This window comes from Neofelis nebulosa, chromosome 5 (genome assembly GCF_028018385.1).
Source record: "Neofelis nebulosa isolate mNeoNeb1 chromosome 5, mNeoNeb1.pri, whole genome shotgun sequence".
NCBI lineage: Eukaryota > Metazoa > Chordata > Mammalia > Carnivora > Felidae > Neofelis > Neofelis nebulosa.
Genome location: NC_080786.1, coordinates 98997071 through 99016291, shown reverse-complemented (window position 1 = coordinate 99016291; position 19221 = coordinate 98997071). Strand labels below are relative to the sequence as shown.

The window sequence follows — 19221 nt, the reverse complement described above, 5'->3', positions numbered from 1 at the left end:
GAAGGATGGAAGGAAGGAAGGAAGCCAGGAAAGCTAGGCCTTGCATGGGGGAACTGGCCAGTGAGGGAAATCTCAGGTGTCAGAAACAAGTGCGGATGCAAGAGCTGGAGGATGAAGACACAGCTGACATCTGAGTAACGGGCATGGCAAATAATTTCCATGTCCAGGTGGATGGGCCACAGAACCACCTGTGCTTTGCCAATCTGGTAAGTGTTTAGTTTCTATGGTTAGTAACCCATTATATCCCTTGAGCTCATTCTTTGGGGAAAAAAAATACTTGAAAACACTGTCAAGTTAAATTGCAAAAGAGGAAGCAAATAAACTCCTCATTGACTCACTTATTATTCAGCAAATGTGTATTTGGTGTCTACTGAGATACTAGGAGAAACTCTGATGAACACAGAAAAGAACTCAGCTCTCCAGACACCCTCAATCCCACTAATGTTTCTTGGTTTCTGCTTACAGTAGCTAACTTAGAGCTTTTCCCCACTTTTAATATCCCATCCTTCTTTCTAGAACAAAGAAAAACCTGCAGAACGGCCAGGGATTTGGGAAAGCAGCACAAAGGATGGTTTGTATCTAGTAGCTTCTTACTACTAATATGTTTCCAGCATGTCTTGTCATTTGTTAATTACTGCTTTATTTTTCGTCTGCAGCCATCTAAAGTAAATCGCCACACAAATGAAAAATACAGCTGTCTTGGGGAACCACCACCTAGATGTTATATAACATTTAGTACAGAAGCAGTGTGGTACAGGAAAGAGCATTTGGATCAGAAGCAAAGAGACCAGAGTCTAGTCCTGGACTAGCTACTCTTGCCCTTTGGACCTTGAGAGAGTCGTTTACTCTCTCTAGGCCTTACTTTTTTTTTTTTTTTTTTTTTTAATTTTTTTCAACGTTTTTTATTTATTTTTGGGACAGAGAGAGACAGAGCATGAACGGGGGAGGGGCAGAGAGAGAGGGAGACACAGAATCGGAAACAGGCTCCAGGTTCCGAGCCATCAGCCCAGAGCCTGACGCGGGGCTCGAACTCACGGACCGCGAGATCGTGACCTGGCTGAAGTCGGACGCTTAACCGACTGCGCCACCCAGGCGCCCCTCTAGGCCTTACTTTTAACATATGTAAAATGACAGGCAGGATCAGACGATCCTTGAGGTGGCTTTCTGCTCTAAATTTTTTTGCTCTAAAGTTCTGTAGTAAAAAAATTATTACAAGTTAAGTATTTTCTAACTCTGGCACTTAAAAAAAATGTAGTACCCATTCTGAATGTTTAAAAATAGACACCTGAAAATAATTCACAGATACGAGACGTTCTAAGATCTTAAAAAAAAAAATTGGCACATAATGCTATTATGAAATCCCCATTTAGTGATTTCATATTTAAGCAGTTTAATTGCAATGAAATCTCAAGTTCTTCATGTTTTTCTTCTACAAGTTTCTTCTGGTATGTAAATTTCACAGCCATGTTTAACTTCAACACCCAGTTTCCACTCCCTTCATACCATCATTCATGTCACTTCCCTTTTACAGCACCTCCAGTTTCTCTCCTTTACCCAGCATATCTTGCTAGCTATTCCTTTTTCAGTAAGCTATCATCCCAATTCCTTATATGAATCGCTAGGTCCTAAGAACTTAGAAATGAATTATGGGAAAGAGTTTTCTAAGCTGACCTTTTTTTTTTTCCCCCTAGCATACTGTAAAGAAAGGGAAATTGACTAAGTCATCCCTCTGCTTAAAAACTATCAAGACTTCACCTTTATTTACCAAAGAATTCCTAAACTCCTTGTCTTGGCATTCAAGGCCTTTCACAAATTGATGAACTTGAGAAACCACATCTTGATGATCTCTGGCCAACCTGAATGGCTACACCAAGTGCCATTACCTCATCTCCCCATCCCCACCTAGGAATATCCTATTTATGGTACAAAGTCCGGCTCAAGACCCACCTTCCTGATCAAGCCCTTCCTGGCACTCTGTAGGAGCCTGCTCAGTCAGTGTGACACTTACTTCTGCTAAGTTCTCAGTGGCAGAGGGGATGATTTATGCACTTTATGGTTTATGATGCTGCTCAGCCCCTGTCCTGCTTCTAGATCTTGTCTTCCCTATAAAAGGGCTTCAGACTCCTGTGTATCCACCCCAGGGCGTGATGCTGTCACACAGCTGCACAACTCCAGGGGGCAGCATTTCCTTCTACATAACAATGGTTTCACATACAATTCATTCAAGTTTTCACCCTGAATAAGAGTTGCTGGTAAGAGAAGTGATTACACATAAGCACATAAACTGCCCCTGTCCCCAAACAAACAAATGGTTCCTTCTATACCCATGATTTTGGTTCAAGGATGCAGAGCTAAACTTGGAAATGAATAGAAGAAAATGTATATAATTTTAAGATGACGGAACAAAGGAAGTTTTATTTGAAGACAAATTCTGTGTCATTCACAAGCATAAGAGAGAGCTGATATAAAGGTGTCAAAAACCTCTAAATAAGGTGTGGGACAGAAGACAGAGGAGTGGGGGGAATCACCTTGGCAGATGGATGTTCCCTGTGTTCCTAATTAACATTCAGCGTGCAGACAGGTATTTCCATCAGTGAGAATTACTGGCATATAAACCAAACTCTGTCTTCTGAATTGGTAAAATGGTCCAAGGTGCAATGCTACGACATCCAGAGGGCAAGGAAAAAACATAGTACTTGTTTTCTTCAAAAGGAGAGCATGTACATCAGTATATTTTAATGAAATCTTTGCTTATACTTTTCAGTTAAAATGTTCTTTTTTTTCTTTTTCTTTTTCTTTTTCTTAAGCAGGCTTCATGCCCAGTGCGAACTTATGACCCTGAGATTAAGACCTGGGCTGAGATCAAGAGTCAGATGCTTAAGTGACTGAGCCACCCAGGTGCCCCTCAGTTAAAATATTCTAGTTTGGGATGTAATATAGAAAAACAGTGATTACCACATTTTATAAAGGATGAGATGATTCTAGTGAACATAATTTTTAGATTATTTTGGGATTCTTCAGGAGGAAAAATGTCCTATAATACACCAGAAGGATTTTCATGGTACAGATAACAGTACCTGTTTTCTTCCCTAAGGTAATTTTCCATGGCTTGAGTCTCCCGTGCCAACTTCTGGGATCTTGTGTAGTCTCTCCAGGCCCGCAGGACTTTCAGTTGAAACTTCCAGTCAGACAGGGTCCCAGCTTTTCCCAGCTTGATCCTATGATCAAGGATCAGCTTGTGCCAGGCAGAGAAATACCGTTTTTGACACTGCAATGGAAACATGTGGAAAATCACCACTGATTGGCTCTAGTGTTTGTAATATCTAATACTGAGAGCTGTCACCTCAGGTATCCCCCTCATACTTTTTCTAACAAATCTAGCAACTGTCGTATTGATGGAAGGAGAACCAAGTATAACTATTCAAGTCATGCAGCTGAGGCTCATGGCTTAAACTATAGTACTTAATTCTCATTCTCAGGCACCAGTCCTTTGGGAAGCTGGAGTAGCAGTCATATCTAAGACCCCAGTTAAGGGACTTGTTTGAAAAGCTTGAAACACCTGCTTCTAGGAGGATGGCCAACTTGTCTTGGAGCTTAAAATACCAACTGATTCAGACGCCTGGGTGGCTCAGTGGGTTAAACATTTGACTCTTGATTTCAGCTCAGGTCATGATCTCACAGTTCATGGGTTCGAGCCCTACATCGGGCTCTGTGCCGGCAGTGCAGAGCCTGTTTGGGATTTTCTCTCTCTCTCTCTCTCTCTCTGTGCCCTCCTCCCCAATAAATAAATAAAATAAACTTAATAAAATAAAGTACCAACCAATTAGTTAATTTCTGTTACTAACACCTGCTGACATCCTACACAAAGGAATATAGAAGATCCCATGAGGATGGAATGGGGGTCTCTGGTGTCTGGAAACAGGATAGCTAAAACAGCTTCAGCTGGGCTACCATGACCATGGGAGAGCTTTGGTGAGCAGGTCTAGAGAGACTAGATGCTCAGGACACTTGTGATCTTCCACTCCATGCATCTGACAACAAGTAAGACAAATTCCACTGACCCTAAAGATATCCCCAGAGAAGTACTTTACTCTCTGGTTTAAGAAAATCTCTGAGATCTAGTCGTGGCCTTCATCTTCCACCTTCACAGTAAACTTAATGTTCCCACATCACGTAACTTTCAGCTCTTGGCCTTATATCAACCACACTGCTTAACACCTTCCTATGTTCATACCAATTTCTTGGTCCTCCATTTCTGCCCTCTCTTTACCTGAATACTTCAGGACTCACTTCTCCCTGGAAGTTCTCCTATCACCAACTACTTTCTGCAAATCTCAGTGCCCTTCCACTGTGTTCTCAGCAACCTCTGCTTCTTCTATCAAAACTCTCATTACACTGTATTATAATCACCTGTTCACTGGTTTCTACTAGACTGTGAGCCTCCAGAAGGAAGGGAGTGGGTCCCATGAATGGATATGGAAAATCCGTGTTGGTAGCAATAAAACACAAAGTAACTTCATAGAAAGTGACTTTGTGGGAAGTATAGGGAACGCCTAATGACCAGCTTCAAGCACTTGTTAGCTCTACCAGGATCATCTGTACTTACTGCTTCTATCTGTGTAACAATACTTATCTTTCACTATTTCAACATTTAGTAAGCAACCACCACTGCGTTTAAATTTGGGAACTCTGAACAAAGTTAAGATATAATCTCTCCTTTTGAGAGATTATAGGGAGAGAGGATATATAAATTGAAAGATTGATAACATTAGGAAGGAAGCATATGTTGGAATTCTTAGAAATAGACCATTTGTCCAGGAATAACAAGAATTCAGTTATATTTCCATTTAGACAAACTACAAAATCTTCCCTATTGTTATTTATCAGGAGAAACCATGGCAAACTTTAAAAAGCCCTTGTTCCCTTTCCATTATGTCAAATGAGGGAATACTGTGCAGACGTTTACCTTAGATGCCATGGAAGGAAGGGAAGGAGGGAGGAAAAGAGGGAAGAAGGGAAAAGAGAGGGAGAGAGGAAGGGACATTTGCTGAATACAGGATATGCCTGCAGTCATAAAAGAGAAAAGACACATAGCTACCAAGTTGAGGGGATATACTTTTTGCATTATTTGCCTATCTAACCCACAAAATAGACCATGGAAAAAAAATATATTGTTAACTTGTGTGTCATTGTCAAAAGAAAATACCAGATTCATTTAAGATATTCCTCCTGAACGATCTGATGAAATATTCTGTGTGTAGCTATCTCTAATTTTAACTCCTGGAATGTTTCTAATGATGAAATAGTATAAACATAATCCACCTGGACAATAATAACACTATTAATAGTGTCCTTCTTGGATTTCTATATTCTTTGTGTACAAAGTTCAAAGCATTGCTGTAAGCACAATATTACATGCACTGTTTTATTAATTTGTAGACCATCATTACCAAATGGAGAGACTGCAGATATTATGATTTACTTTACAAAGCTAAACTTCAAGTAGAGAACGGTTAATCACTAAATTCACAGAGTGAAAAGCTAGTGGCATACCTAAGGTTAATACTGAAATATTCTGGCATCCTGATGACCCAATCTATATTAGGCAAAAAGTCTTCTTTTTAAAAATGAAGGGCAAATTTTTTGCTGCTTTTATACTGAAAGAGAAAAAACGCAATATATACCTTACTATGGTAGAAGAGCACTGCTGGAACATATGTGAATTTAAAAGGGCAAAATTTGTGTTAATAAATGCTATTGTCATTATATGTCTTTCAAATAGTTAAGATTAGACTTTAAGAGCAAAATGATCAGTTTTAACGATCTATATTTCAGTTTCACTACATAAAAGTTAGTAACAGCAAAGTGACAAGAAAGCAGTTGCTGTGAGTCTTTCTTTTCTTTTTTTTAATACATTTTATTTTAGAGAGAGAGAGCATGAGAAGGGGAGAGTGGCAGAGGGAGAGAGAGAATCTTAAGCAGTCTCCACACTCAGAGCAGAACCCAATGCAGGGCTTGATTCCACAACTCTGGGATCATGACCTGAGTAGAAATCAAGAATTGGAAACTCACCCAGCTGAGCCACCCAGGAGCCCTCACAGCAACTGCTTTCTCGAAATTCACTTGTGATTGGTCTTTCCTGACTACTCAAAAGAGCAATCTCATTAAAGTAAAAAAAAATAAATAAAAGTATGAATCAAAAATAGCCACTTAGTTATTCTTGATTCATGGCAAACATTATTCGGGCAAATAGGATTCCCATAAATGTACTTGGAGGAACGTATTTGGGAAAGGAAAATACTCTCAGTCCTGTCTTCTCTGGAAGATGCTAGCACTCTGCTTTTATTTAGAAGTGATGAGAAGTGGCATACTTCCATAGTCATGATCTATTTATTCTCTCTATTACCTCTCCCCCCAGCTGAGTCCCTGCTGTTCCCGGGCCTGCTTCTCCTCTTCAGTGCCACTACAATAGTGCTCTATCCTTTTGCTCTTTGAAACAAGAACTATTATTGAAAGTCACAACTGTGTTGGAAGAGGAATACATTCTGTTTAATACATATTATTCAATAAATTTGGTTTCAGAATTTAATGGGTTTTTTTTTTTTTTTTTGATGTTTATTTATTTTTGAGAGAGAGAGAGAGACAGACAGAGCATGAGCAGGGGAGGGGCAGAGAGACAGAAGGAGACGCAGAATCCAAAGCAGGCTCCAGGCTCTGAGCTGTCAGCACAGAGCCCAACGTGGGGCTCGAACCCATGAACCGTGAGATCATGACCTGAGCCTAAGTCCGACGCTTAACCAACTGAGCTACCCAGGCGCCCCTCAGAATTTAATGTTTTAACTCATCAGACAACTATTCTGACCTCCCTCCATTTCTTACTTAGTTCCTTTATTTCTGTACCATGTTTTGTTTCTGACAGATTTTCAACTACGGTCATATATTCTTTTCACTAACTTGCACATCTTTTTAACGTAGTTGTGGTGAGAGTTAAGGCTTCGTACAGGTAAGTAAAATACAGAAAATCACTGTGGGAAAGACTGTTCCTAAATACATATCTATAATAATTTATAAAATAAAATACCACACAAAGTGAAATTGAGTAAGTTTTTAAGGGAAATGCTTCTCATCCTCTCAAAATCTTCCATAAGACATCCTCTGATCGTTAAGGACTCCACTCAAGAGGAGAAATGACAGCTCGCCCTGCTAAATTTATTACCTGCACTGGAGTTGCCCTCATTTTGTTGGCAAGAAAAGCTCTTCCCTGACGTGTAATCACACTGCTGTCGTGGGGAATGATTGGCATCAGGTGGAACAGCAATTTGCTATCTAATCTTCGTTGTAATTCTGACCCTGTCACTAGAGACGCTTGTTCTGATTAATGAAGTGGGGAACTCATCAAAATTCCTCAGCTATTTCCCTTTTGTCAGAAATCTCCGTGATAATTGCATCAAAATTCTCAGTCATGGAAAAATAAACAATGCATTGTAAAGAGGACAAAAATGTCAACAAGTTTACAGTTTATTTCTGCTGAACAGAACTGAACTAACTGTGGTGCAACTAGTGCTGGACGGGAGTTGACCAAGGCTCCGATGTTAGCAATAAAGCCACAGGCTCTGTGGGGCCCCAGGTGACCCCTTGCTGCTCCCTGGCCAAGAGGAACAGGCACTCTATGGCTACAACAGGAGGCAATCCTCAACTATTTTCCTTTTGGGGACCAATAGAGCTAGGCTAAAGGCCCCATAGAACCTATGCAATCCTGGGGGCGGGGGGAAAGGAAGATCCTTATTCAGGCAAAAATGCATGCCCCTGGGAAGGAGTACCCTGTGACGCACCCTATTCCTGATTTTCATCATTACGCCCCAAAGAAAAGAGAGGAAGTCATTGTGTCCTCTACCCCAACGTTAAATACTCCTATAATTAATTACATTAGGGAAAATACATTCAGTTCCCTGCCCACAGCACTGAGACTTGGACAACGCCTGGTTCCACGGAGAAGCCCAAAGGCCTACAATTGGACAACTACCACTGTGCAAAACCGCTGTGCAAAATGTTAACACCAGTTACAGACAAAAAGCTACTTTTGTTATATCCTGGAAGGTGTGATGCTCTTTTAACTTCTGTACTTAGCTTTTTTCTCCTTCCTTTTTTAAACTTAAAAAAAAAAAAATCCCACACACAAAAATACCCCTTATTACAGAAATTTAACACACATACCCAAAAGTAGAAGAATAAACCCCTCATTCAGCTTCAAAAATTATCAACATTTTGCTAATCTTGTTTTACGTCTCCTCCATTCATTTTTTTTTCCCCTGGAGTATTTAAAAATAAATTCTATACATCAGACATTAAATCACATCACACATATATGTGTCACTGTGTATTTGCCAACATTAGGGCATTTTGTAAATTCTTAATTCTGCTAAGCAATAATGTTGCTTTAATTATCTAATTCTGCTTCTCTTCAGAAATAGTACAATTTCAGAAAGAAGTTGCTTAGTCTTACCATATAGTAAATTCTTTTTTTTTTTTTTAAGTTTATTTATTTATTTTGAGAGAGAGAGAGAGTGCAAGCAGGGGAGGGGCAGAGAGAGAGAGAGGGAGAGAGAGAATCCCAAGCAGGTTCCACACCTGTCAGCACAGAGCCAGATGTGGGGCTCATACTCATGAACCACGATCATGACCTGAGCTGAAATCAAGAGTTGGATGCCTAACCGACTGAACCACCTAGGCATCCTCATACAGTAAATTGTTAACCAACAAATATCCCTGGATCTTTTAAAGAATGATCACGATATAGCCTATAACCTGACTATTCATTAGGATAAGGCTCCTTCCTCAATGCAGCTTAGACCAGTTTTCAGGGCCTCCTGTCTTAGGGAGGGCAGACCCACTGCTTCCCATCACCTCTCTCTTTTCCTCTCTCTTCCTCTTCCAAATTTCTTCCCTCCTACCAATCCCCACTCCCTGTGCATTCTCCCACCCCAGCCACACACCCTCAAACTATGCTGAGAGTACAGCTCATCTCAGAATATATTAGACAAATGTTAGGTTCACCTCCAGGGTAGTCTGACAGTAAGACAATGATGTAATGTCATTTGTTTCTACTAATATGGTTCTCAAGATCCTTATATATATTCACCCAAAATATCTAGCATTTAGGGGAAATGATAGTCAACTCATAAAATTTTATAGAATGGGCTCCATTTATGCCAAAAGCTCTTATTTTTTTTTAAAGCAGAATTTAATCAGAACTTTTTTCAAAAGACAATTACATATACATGAATTGGAACCTCTGGATCAAACAGCTTCATGGCATTTTGAAAAGCAAAACCCCAGCACGATATTTTGGTAACCTGACTCTCACTGTCCCTTCTGTGAGAATGGGAAACCCTAGTTACTCAGAGGATGAGGGTAAGGAAGAGCAGAACAACAAAATAAACAACCTCCTTACTAATACCAGTCAAATTTTACTTGGATATTTTCCAGAGTTAGCTACATGAAGTAAAACATAATAATGTTTCAAACCCCTCCTAAAATGATACCACACATGGTCTTCACCAATAGCTTAGAGCCAATGTCCTTCATGTGTGTGCCTGACATTTCTTTCCCTACAGTTTTATTTGCAAAAAGGCTTTTCCTTCATTTCTTTCCCCAAACACAGACAACATTGCTGAGAGGATGGTTGCTATGTTTCAGCTCAGAAATGGCTTTACCTCAGTGGTGTGTAGGCAGTCCCGATGTAACTAAGATCTCTAGGGATGAATTGTGCTATATAAATGAGGTACTTAACTACTGTTTTCATCATCTTGTTAGAAAAATCTAGGCTTCTTTTCCATATATCCCCATGTTCCCTTGGTTTAGTTTGGGGTGGCCTTTTGGAAGGCGCTATGCCATAAGCATAACATTAACAATGATTTCTTGGGGGGTCACTATTATCTTACTCTCTAACAGAAAAACCCAACCAAATAAGCAAACCAAAACCCTCCCCCACAGAGTTAAGATTTCAGTTAGTATTAACCCATGTTTCATTGTTCTCTTCAACTTTCCCAAGTCTTGTTTCATAGACTTTCTTATCTTATTAACAAGACATAAAATGTATTTCAAGATAGGGCAAGAATTCAGAAGGCCATTTTCCAAATAGTATGAGTTTCATAGTTAATCCCTTGTTGTTTCTGCTAATTAGCAATGACATGTGGATTGCTGAATCTCCCTAAGAGATTTCACTGCAAGATCAAAGAGAAACTAGGAGAGAAAATGGAAGTAGAGAGTTTCTATGCAAAAACAGATGTTTTTAATAAAACAAAGAGAGCTGGCAATGAAGTATGTGGGAAAGACGCATGCATAGTGCTGCACCTGAGCTTTTGTTTGGATAAGAGGGCTCACTCAGTTTCTCTCAGAAAGTCTCCTATTAAATAACTTGGCCCAAATGTGATGTTAAGAGATTGTTTAGGGGGGAACAAATAGAATCCAGAGTCAAAGCACAAAGAATTACAAGAATTAAAGGAGATTGAACTAGAACTCCTAGAAACAGATTCTTTCCAGTCTTCCTGTAAATACTCTGTATAGCTGGCTGTTGGGTTTGTGCCAGTGAACCATTTTGAGGGTGCTGACAAGAGTTTCCTGCTATCTAGTCACTCTCTGCAAGCCAGCTAGGCATTTTCCCCCTTTTTATCCTGTGATCATACTTAGGCTGCTGAGTGTTTTAAGTTTCATTTCCCAAGGGCAGCTTTAGGCTCCTTTAGAACCAGGGTAGGAATGTGGACTAGGGCCAAGGTAATGAGCTACTCCATGGCATTTACCAGAGGCCTATCCTGTCTCCAGCCAAGTCTATGTAAAAGCCGGAGGAGTCTGGTAGGTGGATTCTCTCCATGTCTCAGTTATACTCATATACACTGGAGAAATCAGAATTACAGGTTCACTGACAATATTACAAATGAACAACATAATCACACTGAAGGGAAGGGAGAGGGGAAGGGGAAGAACAGAACCAACCTAAGTAACAATATTCTGGCTGCATAAGATTGAAAATGAAGATAATGTACAAATACTATACTCTGGTTAGTATATTTGTTTACATAGCAGTATGGGTTGGCAATTCTGAAACTACTTCTATAGTAAATTAGAATAAGTAAATAGATTTTTGATAATGGGTGTCAGGTTTCTCACTGTCTGAAAAAGGAATTCTAAATCAGCAAGGGGGAGGGGCTATACTGAAACCCGTGGTGCTGGATTAGAGTTGAAGGTATCATTATGAACTTATGATTATTTTAATAAACATACAGACAGTTATAGAAATAAGTTATAAATAAGGAAGAGGGAAGAATAGCATGACCCCTGTGTTACTGCACTGGAATTAGAGATACCAGTATGAACTCACGGATTTTAGTATGTATACAGATAGGCAGACACAGAAATACAAATAATGTGGGTGCATGCGTGGGTTACTACACACACATATGTTTCCCAGCTCTGTCTGCCAAGCAATGACACCCCAGGAGCATGGAGAGCACCTACTATTCAGATCTTGGTTTCTAAATACTATTCTCCAATAAAGAAACCAGAGTTCCGTGTAGAAGTGGTTCATTCCAGGGCTGGAACAGGGAAAATACAAGATGGGCCTGGAATGTCCTATGGTGCCAGAAAGAAAGGAAGTGCCCCCAAAACAATGGAAATATTTTGAAAGAACAAAGAAGTCAACCTGAAAGATTTCCCAATGGCCAAAGTTAGAACAATTTGAGTACAAAGTAAACAACAATAATAATAGATTATAACCCATAGAATAAAATACCTATCTAGGAGCCCATACTGATAAAAGTAGGTAATTGAATAAATAAATAAATTGGGGAGAAAGGACAGGTTTTCTTTCTAGAAGAATTTCAGTTAATAAATGGAAAAGAAATGAGGGAAATACAAAATCATCATTAGACAAATACATTAATGTTGCAGGCAAGATCTATCTACCTATAGATGCCAAATTAGTAAGTGAAAGTTTAAGAAGAAACAGGGTATTTGCATAGTTTTACAATATTTCTTCTAAGACACTGCAAAGGAAAAATAGTAACTTTATAGTATAGAAACCTAGCATATTAACACTTGTACATCCTGATACGATACTGAGAAGGGCACAGCATCACTTCTTTAAGTAATCTCACCAAAAATGTATAATCTCAATCTAAGCAGGAGAAAATATCAGAAAACCTCAACTGAGAGACATTCTACAAAATACCTGATCAGTACCCTTAAAAAAATGTCAAGGTCATAAAAGAGAAGGAAAGACTGAGGAGCTGTCACAAAGCTGGAAGAGACAAAGAAGATGTGACAACTAGATGAAACAGAATTATGGATTGAGTCCTAGGTATATATACTCCTAGGTATTCCCTAATGTAGAATTATGGACTGAGTCCTGGAATAGAAAAAAGGACATTAGTGAAAAAACTGGTGACATCCTAATAAGGTCTGTGGTTTAATTAATGTATTTAATGGTGTTGTACCAAGGTTAATTTCCTAGTTTTGATATTTATGCTATGCTTACATAAGATGGTAACATTGGGGAAAGCTGGGTGAAGGGTATTCAGGTACTCTGTGTACTGTTTTTGCAACCTTTTCTGTATGTCTACAATTATTTCAAAATAACTTAAAAACAATGAAGTATAGGATCACTAAGCAGAATCTGTGTGAAGTAGAGATCATTTACTCATAGTCTCAAATTTTTAAATTATACTGGCTGATCGTTTTTTAATTTTTTAATTTTAAAGAGAGAATATGTGTGCATGTGGGGGATGGGTAAAGGGGGAGAGGGAGAGAGAGGGAGGAAGAGGGAGAGGGAGACGGGGAGGGGGAGGGGGAGGGGGGGAGAGAGAGAGAGAGAGAGAGAGAGAGAGATCTTAAGCTGGCTCCAAGCTAAACTCAGGGCTTGATTCCATGACCCTGGGATCATGACCTGAGCCAAGATCAACAGTCCAATGCTCAACTGACTAAGTCACCCAGGAATTCCTGACTGGTCCTTTAAAAAAATTTTTTTTGAATGTTTATTTATTTTTGAGAGAGGGAGAGGGACAGAGCGTGAGTGGGGGAGGGGCAGAGAGCGAGGGAGACACAGAATCCAAAGCAGGCTCCAGGCTCTGAGCTGTCAGCACAGAGCCTGATGAGGGACTTGAACTCACAGATCATGACCTGAGCCGAAGTTGGACACTTAACCGACTGAGCCACCCAGACACCCCATGGCTGGTCCTTTTAAAACTGAGTAATCTGGGGGCACCTGGGTGGCTCAGTCGGTTAAGCATCCATCTTCAGCTCAGGTCATGATCTCATGGCTTGTGAACTCGAGCCCCCCACGTGGCTCTGCGCTGACAGCTCAGAGCTCACCTCAGATCCTCTGTCCTCTTCTCTCTCAGCCCCTCCCCAGCTCGTTCTCTCTCTCTCAAAATAAATAAATAAACTTAAAAAAAAAAAAAAAAAACCTGAGTAATCTCTTTTAGGTAGACCATTAATTTCGTAAAACTCTTTACATGTCTAAAATTTATACCTAGCCACTTCTATCTAAAACATACATTATTTCTTCCTGTACAGTGTACTTCAATAAAATTTAAAACTTAAGCTTACAGAGAACACATGTCTTATTAATCTCTCATTGGTTGGACAATATACCATGGCACGTTTTCCTCACGCATTCTCTAGATGGCCCCCTGAGTACTCATCTCCTTTCCTATTTTCCTTCAGAAATCTGAACTGTTATTTTAGGGGGACACACCAATGCCATCTGTCTTGTGAAAGATGCAGCATCTAAGAGTCCTTGCCAATCTTTCTCAAAAGGTTAATCCCAATTCTTAATATTTCCTCCTACTATGTTACCCTCTCTATTCCTAAAGCCAAAACCCTAACCAGAAATCTTGTTGGTTTATATCTCAACAATTATGACTTTTTGCCCATCAGTCCAAAATGCCTCCATCAAATGTGTCTAAGGTTTTTTTTGTTTTTTGAGAGAGAACGAGCATGTGAGTTGGGGAAGTGAGAGGGGAAGAGAGACAGGGAGAGAGAGAATCCCAAGCAGGCTGTGCACTGTCAGTGTGGAGCCTGATGTGGCGCTTGAACCCTCGAACCATGAGATCATGACCTGGGCTGAAACCAAGAGTTGGAGCTCAACTGACTGAGCCACTCAGGTGCTCCCCTCTTTCTTTTTTTAAATTGCTTACACTCCTTTACTTTGTCGCTCATATCCTAGTTATCAATATTATATTCAAATTCCTGTTTCTGATTTTCAGGGCTTTTGTAAATCTGTCCTACATTTATTAAACTCCTCAATATCATCCTGACATTCTCTTTTCTCTTGTTAAATCCATGCATTCCTGCATTCATTCCACTACTGTTTGCTGAATTTCAGCAAAGTCTAAAGCCATAGGTGGGTGTTATAAAAGACATAAAATATATCCATGTTTATCTTTTCTCATCCAACCTTCTCATTTTACAAATCCTCCAAGTAATCCCTTTCGCCTGAAATGTTTTTAAAAAAATTTTTTTAACATTTATTTATTTTTGAGAGACAGAGTGTGAGTGGGGGAGGGGCAGAGAGAGAGGGAGACACAGAATCCAAAGCAGGCTCCAGGCCCTGAGCTGTCAGCACACAGCCCGATGCGGGGCTCAAACTCACCAACTGTGAGATAACGACCTGAGCCAAAGTCAAATGCTTAACCGACTGAGCCACGCAGGTGCTCCACACCTGACATGTTTTAAGCCTCAAACGCACACTATTGTGAATCCCACTTCACTGAAACAAATTTATGCTCAAATGGCCTGGAAAAGATGCTCATTTGTCAATAAAAAATTGACCAGTTAATTTTACAAAAAGTGAAAGTAAAAGAGAGGGAGAAAAGAGTAAAAGAAAATGCAGACCATGAAAAGGAAAAGTGTATCTTGCTTTAAGATCATAGCTACCAGAAAGCAAGTGACTTTCTGAGTAATTCTTCTGAATAATCCAGAAGACCGTAGAAGCCGAGCTTTCGAAACCTATCAGAGACCTCACTGGTGGTTCCATGCTACTCTGAAATGGGTAATAATTTAGGAAGCCATCCCAAATTCACACCTGACTTCCCAGGATCACACAGAGTACATATAAGAATAGCCCTGGGACCAGGGAATTCTTGGTCCATGGAGCACTGCCCCAGGCCCTAAGCCTGCTGGGCAGCATAGTGGTGTGGGCAATTCTGGTATTTGCAGTGAGGCCTCAGTTGGGCTTAGTGTGACACTGTTGTATCTCTGATAGAGAGCCCTCTGTCATTTATGCTGAATAAAGGTATGTTACAATTCCTACCTGATGATTTTCCTTGAAAGTCTGGATTAATAACTCTTTCAGTTTCTTCTTTCTTTCTTTTGCCATTTTTTCTTCATCCAGAATATGATCACTTTGAAAGATGCTTTCTTCTGTATTGTTTTGAGAATTTTCTTCCTGCTTTTTCTTCTCTCTGTTAATAAAAGTTTTAAAAATACATGTAGGAACAAGAGACTTAACAATGGGCAATTACACCCTACCATAGTGGAACGAACACTGAATTTTCCATCAGAAGACAGATTTTTAGATCTGGTTCTAAAAGTCCATAGTAGGATGATTTTTCTTTTTTTTTTTTTTGTGAGCCTTAGTTTACTCCTTTATAAAATATACACTAAATGAAATAAAACTGTTATACTCTGAAAAATAGAAGGCCCTATAGATATTTTGGTAAAGTTTTCAAAAAATTTATTTATTTATTTAAATAATCTCTTACACCCAATGTGGGATTCAAACTCACCCTGAGATCAAGAGTCACACATTCTCTGGGCTGAGCCAGCCAAGTGCCCCTTTGGCAAAGTATTTTTACTGAGTTTACCACTGAGCGATACTTTGATCAAAATTTGAGAGTTAACAACTCCTAGGTGTTTTCTACTGTAGACATAAGTTCTCTTTCTTCTGAGGGAGAGACAAAAAAGGACCTTAGGTAAGAAAGGGATGAGAATTTTACTCCAAGGCTTTTACAAGGCTTCTAGGGGAAAAAATAATAAAAGAATCAGGTATTCTTGAGTAAAGAGGGAAGGGAATTTATATTAATTCTAAAACAGCTGAAAAGAGAAAAAAATAGAATAACAATTAATAAAAGGCCTTCAACAAGTGACAGGAATCTCTCAGTAAATGTGTTGCTCATGTCTCTGGTCATCCCCTGTCTCACCCATCTATTCTTTCTCACCCAGGTCATCTCTCTCACACCTGCCAATTCAAGCAAGCTCACAGCCACTGCTTTCTTACTGGCATGTACTAAAGTACGTGTACATGTATGTGTGTAAGATGATGTCGTATACACAGCACCTAGTCAGGACTCAGGATTTATGTGCTTTGGCCCACAAACCAGCTGTGAAAACTCAGGTCTTTCTGAATTTCACTTCACAGTTGTGGAAACTCAAACTGAGAGAGGGATGCCAGAATACTCTATAAACATGCTCTCATTAATTCTCCTATACATACAGGGGATGCACAATGTTGTATCTTATTACTTGTGCTGTTGACCATCACTTGGTTAAAGGGGCCTCTCCAGTGTAAAGTTGCCATTTTTCCCTTTGTAATTAAAGATTTCTTAGAGGAGATACTTTGAAACTATGTAGGGAAGCAGATTTAGGATAGCTTACAAAAAAATTAAAAAGGTCTATCAATAATAAAATTTTACTGACTCTCTCCAGATGCCATAATAATGTTATATTAGACACTTGTAGACAGATCATAGTGGCCATTTAAAGAAATACAGTTCTAATACGATGGATCTGATTTTCTAAAATAACATTACAATATGTTATGAACGTAATAGCTGCTCATTGTGAAACACCAGAGCTATAAAAGCCATCCATATTTCCACCCAGAAAACAAACACTGACAATATGTCAGTGATATCTGATTGTACCACCATTTTTATCAATTTTTCTAATATTTATTAATGTTGATCATAAATAATATTATATTAATAATCTTTGTGCACAAATCTTTGCCTGGATTTCTGATCATTTTCTTAGGAGAGTTTTCCTAAGACTGGAACTCCCAGGTCAAGTGATAACACCATTTTTACGGCTCTTGTTGTTTATTGCCAAATTACTTTCTAGAACGTTTAAAATCAGTTCATCTGCTAGCAGTAGAGCATATTATCTGAATCGCTGGACTCATGGACAAGATTTTAACTTTTAAAAGAAATGAGTGGTCAGTGAACATTTGATGAGTGCCCACTCTGAACAGAGCATCCTGTTACAATCAAATGTTACCTGTTTTCATAATTTATTTTAGGTCTGCCTAGATTTTTCAGGGTTTAAGAGCCACCTGAAAAGTAAGGTTGCCCTTAGCGAGAAACTCCCTAAAACACTGTTGATTGCTTTCTGAAAGGAATGGCGTCTGGAGGAAGCCTGAGGCTGGCACTTGGAAGAGTGAAGCCCACATCCACTGCCGAGCTGTTTTAAATTGGGTAGAATGAGAGCAATCAAGAACACAGGGGGAAAAGCTGTGTAGGCTGGTGGGGTGGAAGGGATTATCTAATAGGTCTTTCTAGCCTTTGAGTTTTGAGTATTCAGTCACTTGAGGCATGTTGCTCCAAGGTTTTTCCAATTTATGCATCAGTGCTGTTTCTCAGAATAAATACATTAGTTATGTATTTCATTTAGGAAACTCATTTTCTGCATAAGGATAGTACATAATAGTACTACATCCAGTGAAGACTATTTTGATTTTCCTCTTATGTCAGATATTCCCGTTCTTGATCAGTGGCTGGAAGGCAATGAGGATTCTGTAGGATCATCAGAAGGTAAGATACACAATTCACACAGGCTGAGGCACAGTGAGCGAATATACAGGTAATGAAAGAAATACAAACTAACTAATATAATACCTATTAAAAGTGCAAAAATACTGAAAGTGATAGTACTCCCCAATGCTGAGAAGAGTGTACTAATCTGGCCCACTGCCAGCAATAGTGTAAATAAGTATAACGCATTTCGAAAGCAATCTGGCAATGTTTCAAGGTTCATTAAAAGGCCTGTACCGTTTAACTCAGTAATTACATGCCTAAGAATATAAAAAGCTCTATGCTTAAGGAAGCTCACTGCATTATTACATGGTGACAAACCTGAAAGAGTTGAAATGCATATCAGGTTGGGCGGGGAGGTCATTACATAAACTATGGTCTAGGAACTCAGTGGGGTAATACACAGACCTCAGGACTCTGGGCAATATGTTAATTATGACAAGGAAAATAACAAATTAAATGTACTTTAAGTATGTAAAGGGATCAAGACCCAGAGGAAACAGAAAAATGTTAAATAATCTGTTAAGATACTGGAATGGTGGGTGATTTCTCTTTTGCGTTTTGCTATTACAATGTCCATTTTTTTTAGAGTACTTCCAAAATGACTGCTTAAACAAAAAAACTCCACACTGCTCACCACGACCGGCTTACATTTTCCATGCTTCTTCCACAGTGGGTCTCCTCTCAATTATCTCCCTCCGCAGCTTTACCATCTCCCTTTGAATCTCCTCCTCCTCTTTCTTGGCCACCAGAGCCTTCTTTCTCTTCTCTTCTTGCACCAAATACTGAGCCTCTAACAACGCTGATTTTTTCAGGGTCTTTTCAATTCTCTGGCGCTCTAGTTCTTTCTCACGTCTTAGGCGATTTTCTTTTACCTTAAAGAGAATACAACAAGGGTGAAATGCAGCCTTTCAAGTAGAAAAGGATATGCAAAAGCTTAGAATACATTTTCAAGTTCACAATATGCCCAGTTTGAAACATTCTGGCCCAGAAGCCCACTGTTTATCAGAAAGATAGGAAGAATTCATGTTTACTGGGTACGAACCAATTCAAAAGTCTAGATGAAGTCAGGTAGGAGGACTCCCAAAGAGTCTGGGAATGATTTGCATCACGGAAAAGTTGAAAATCTAATGGGTCAGATGCCACATTCTGGATGCTTACTTAGTAATAATTTCTGACCCCTAAAGTTTTCCAAGATATACACTACTGCTGTTCATTTGGGCCTGGTCTGCAGGCTGATTATAATTTAAGAAAGAATATGGATATTTGGGGGAGGCTACATTGTGAAGGATAGAACAGTGATATACTGCTTTAAGAACACCACACACTTTATTCATTAAAAAAAAAATTTTTTTTTTATTTGAGAGAATGAACGAGAGCGAGTGGGGGAGAAGGGTAGAAGGAGGGAGAGAGAGAA

General features: G+C 39.4%; 1 protein-coding gene across 4 annotated transcripts in view; it reads right to left on the bottom strand.

Moving 5' to 3' along the window:
• The window catches only part of CCDC191 (coiled-coil domain containing 191), a 90934-nt gene that overhangs the window by 53347 nt on the left and 18366 nt on the right, over nt 1-19221 (bottom strand). For all 4 annotated transcript variants that reach the window (XM_058731351.1, XM_058731352.1, XM_058731354.1 and 1 more), the window contains 3 exons: nt 18456-18679; nt 15308-15458; nt 3078-3268 (listed from right to left, as the gene is read on the bottom strand). In XM_058731351.1, the coding sequence (XP_058587334.1) occupies nt 3078-3268; nt 15308-15458; nt 18456-18679 (566 nt within the window). The remainder of the gene's footprint in view (nt 1-3077; nt 3269-15307; nt 15459-18455; nt 18680-19221) is intronic.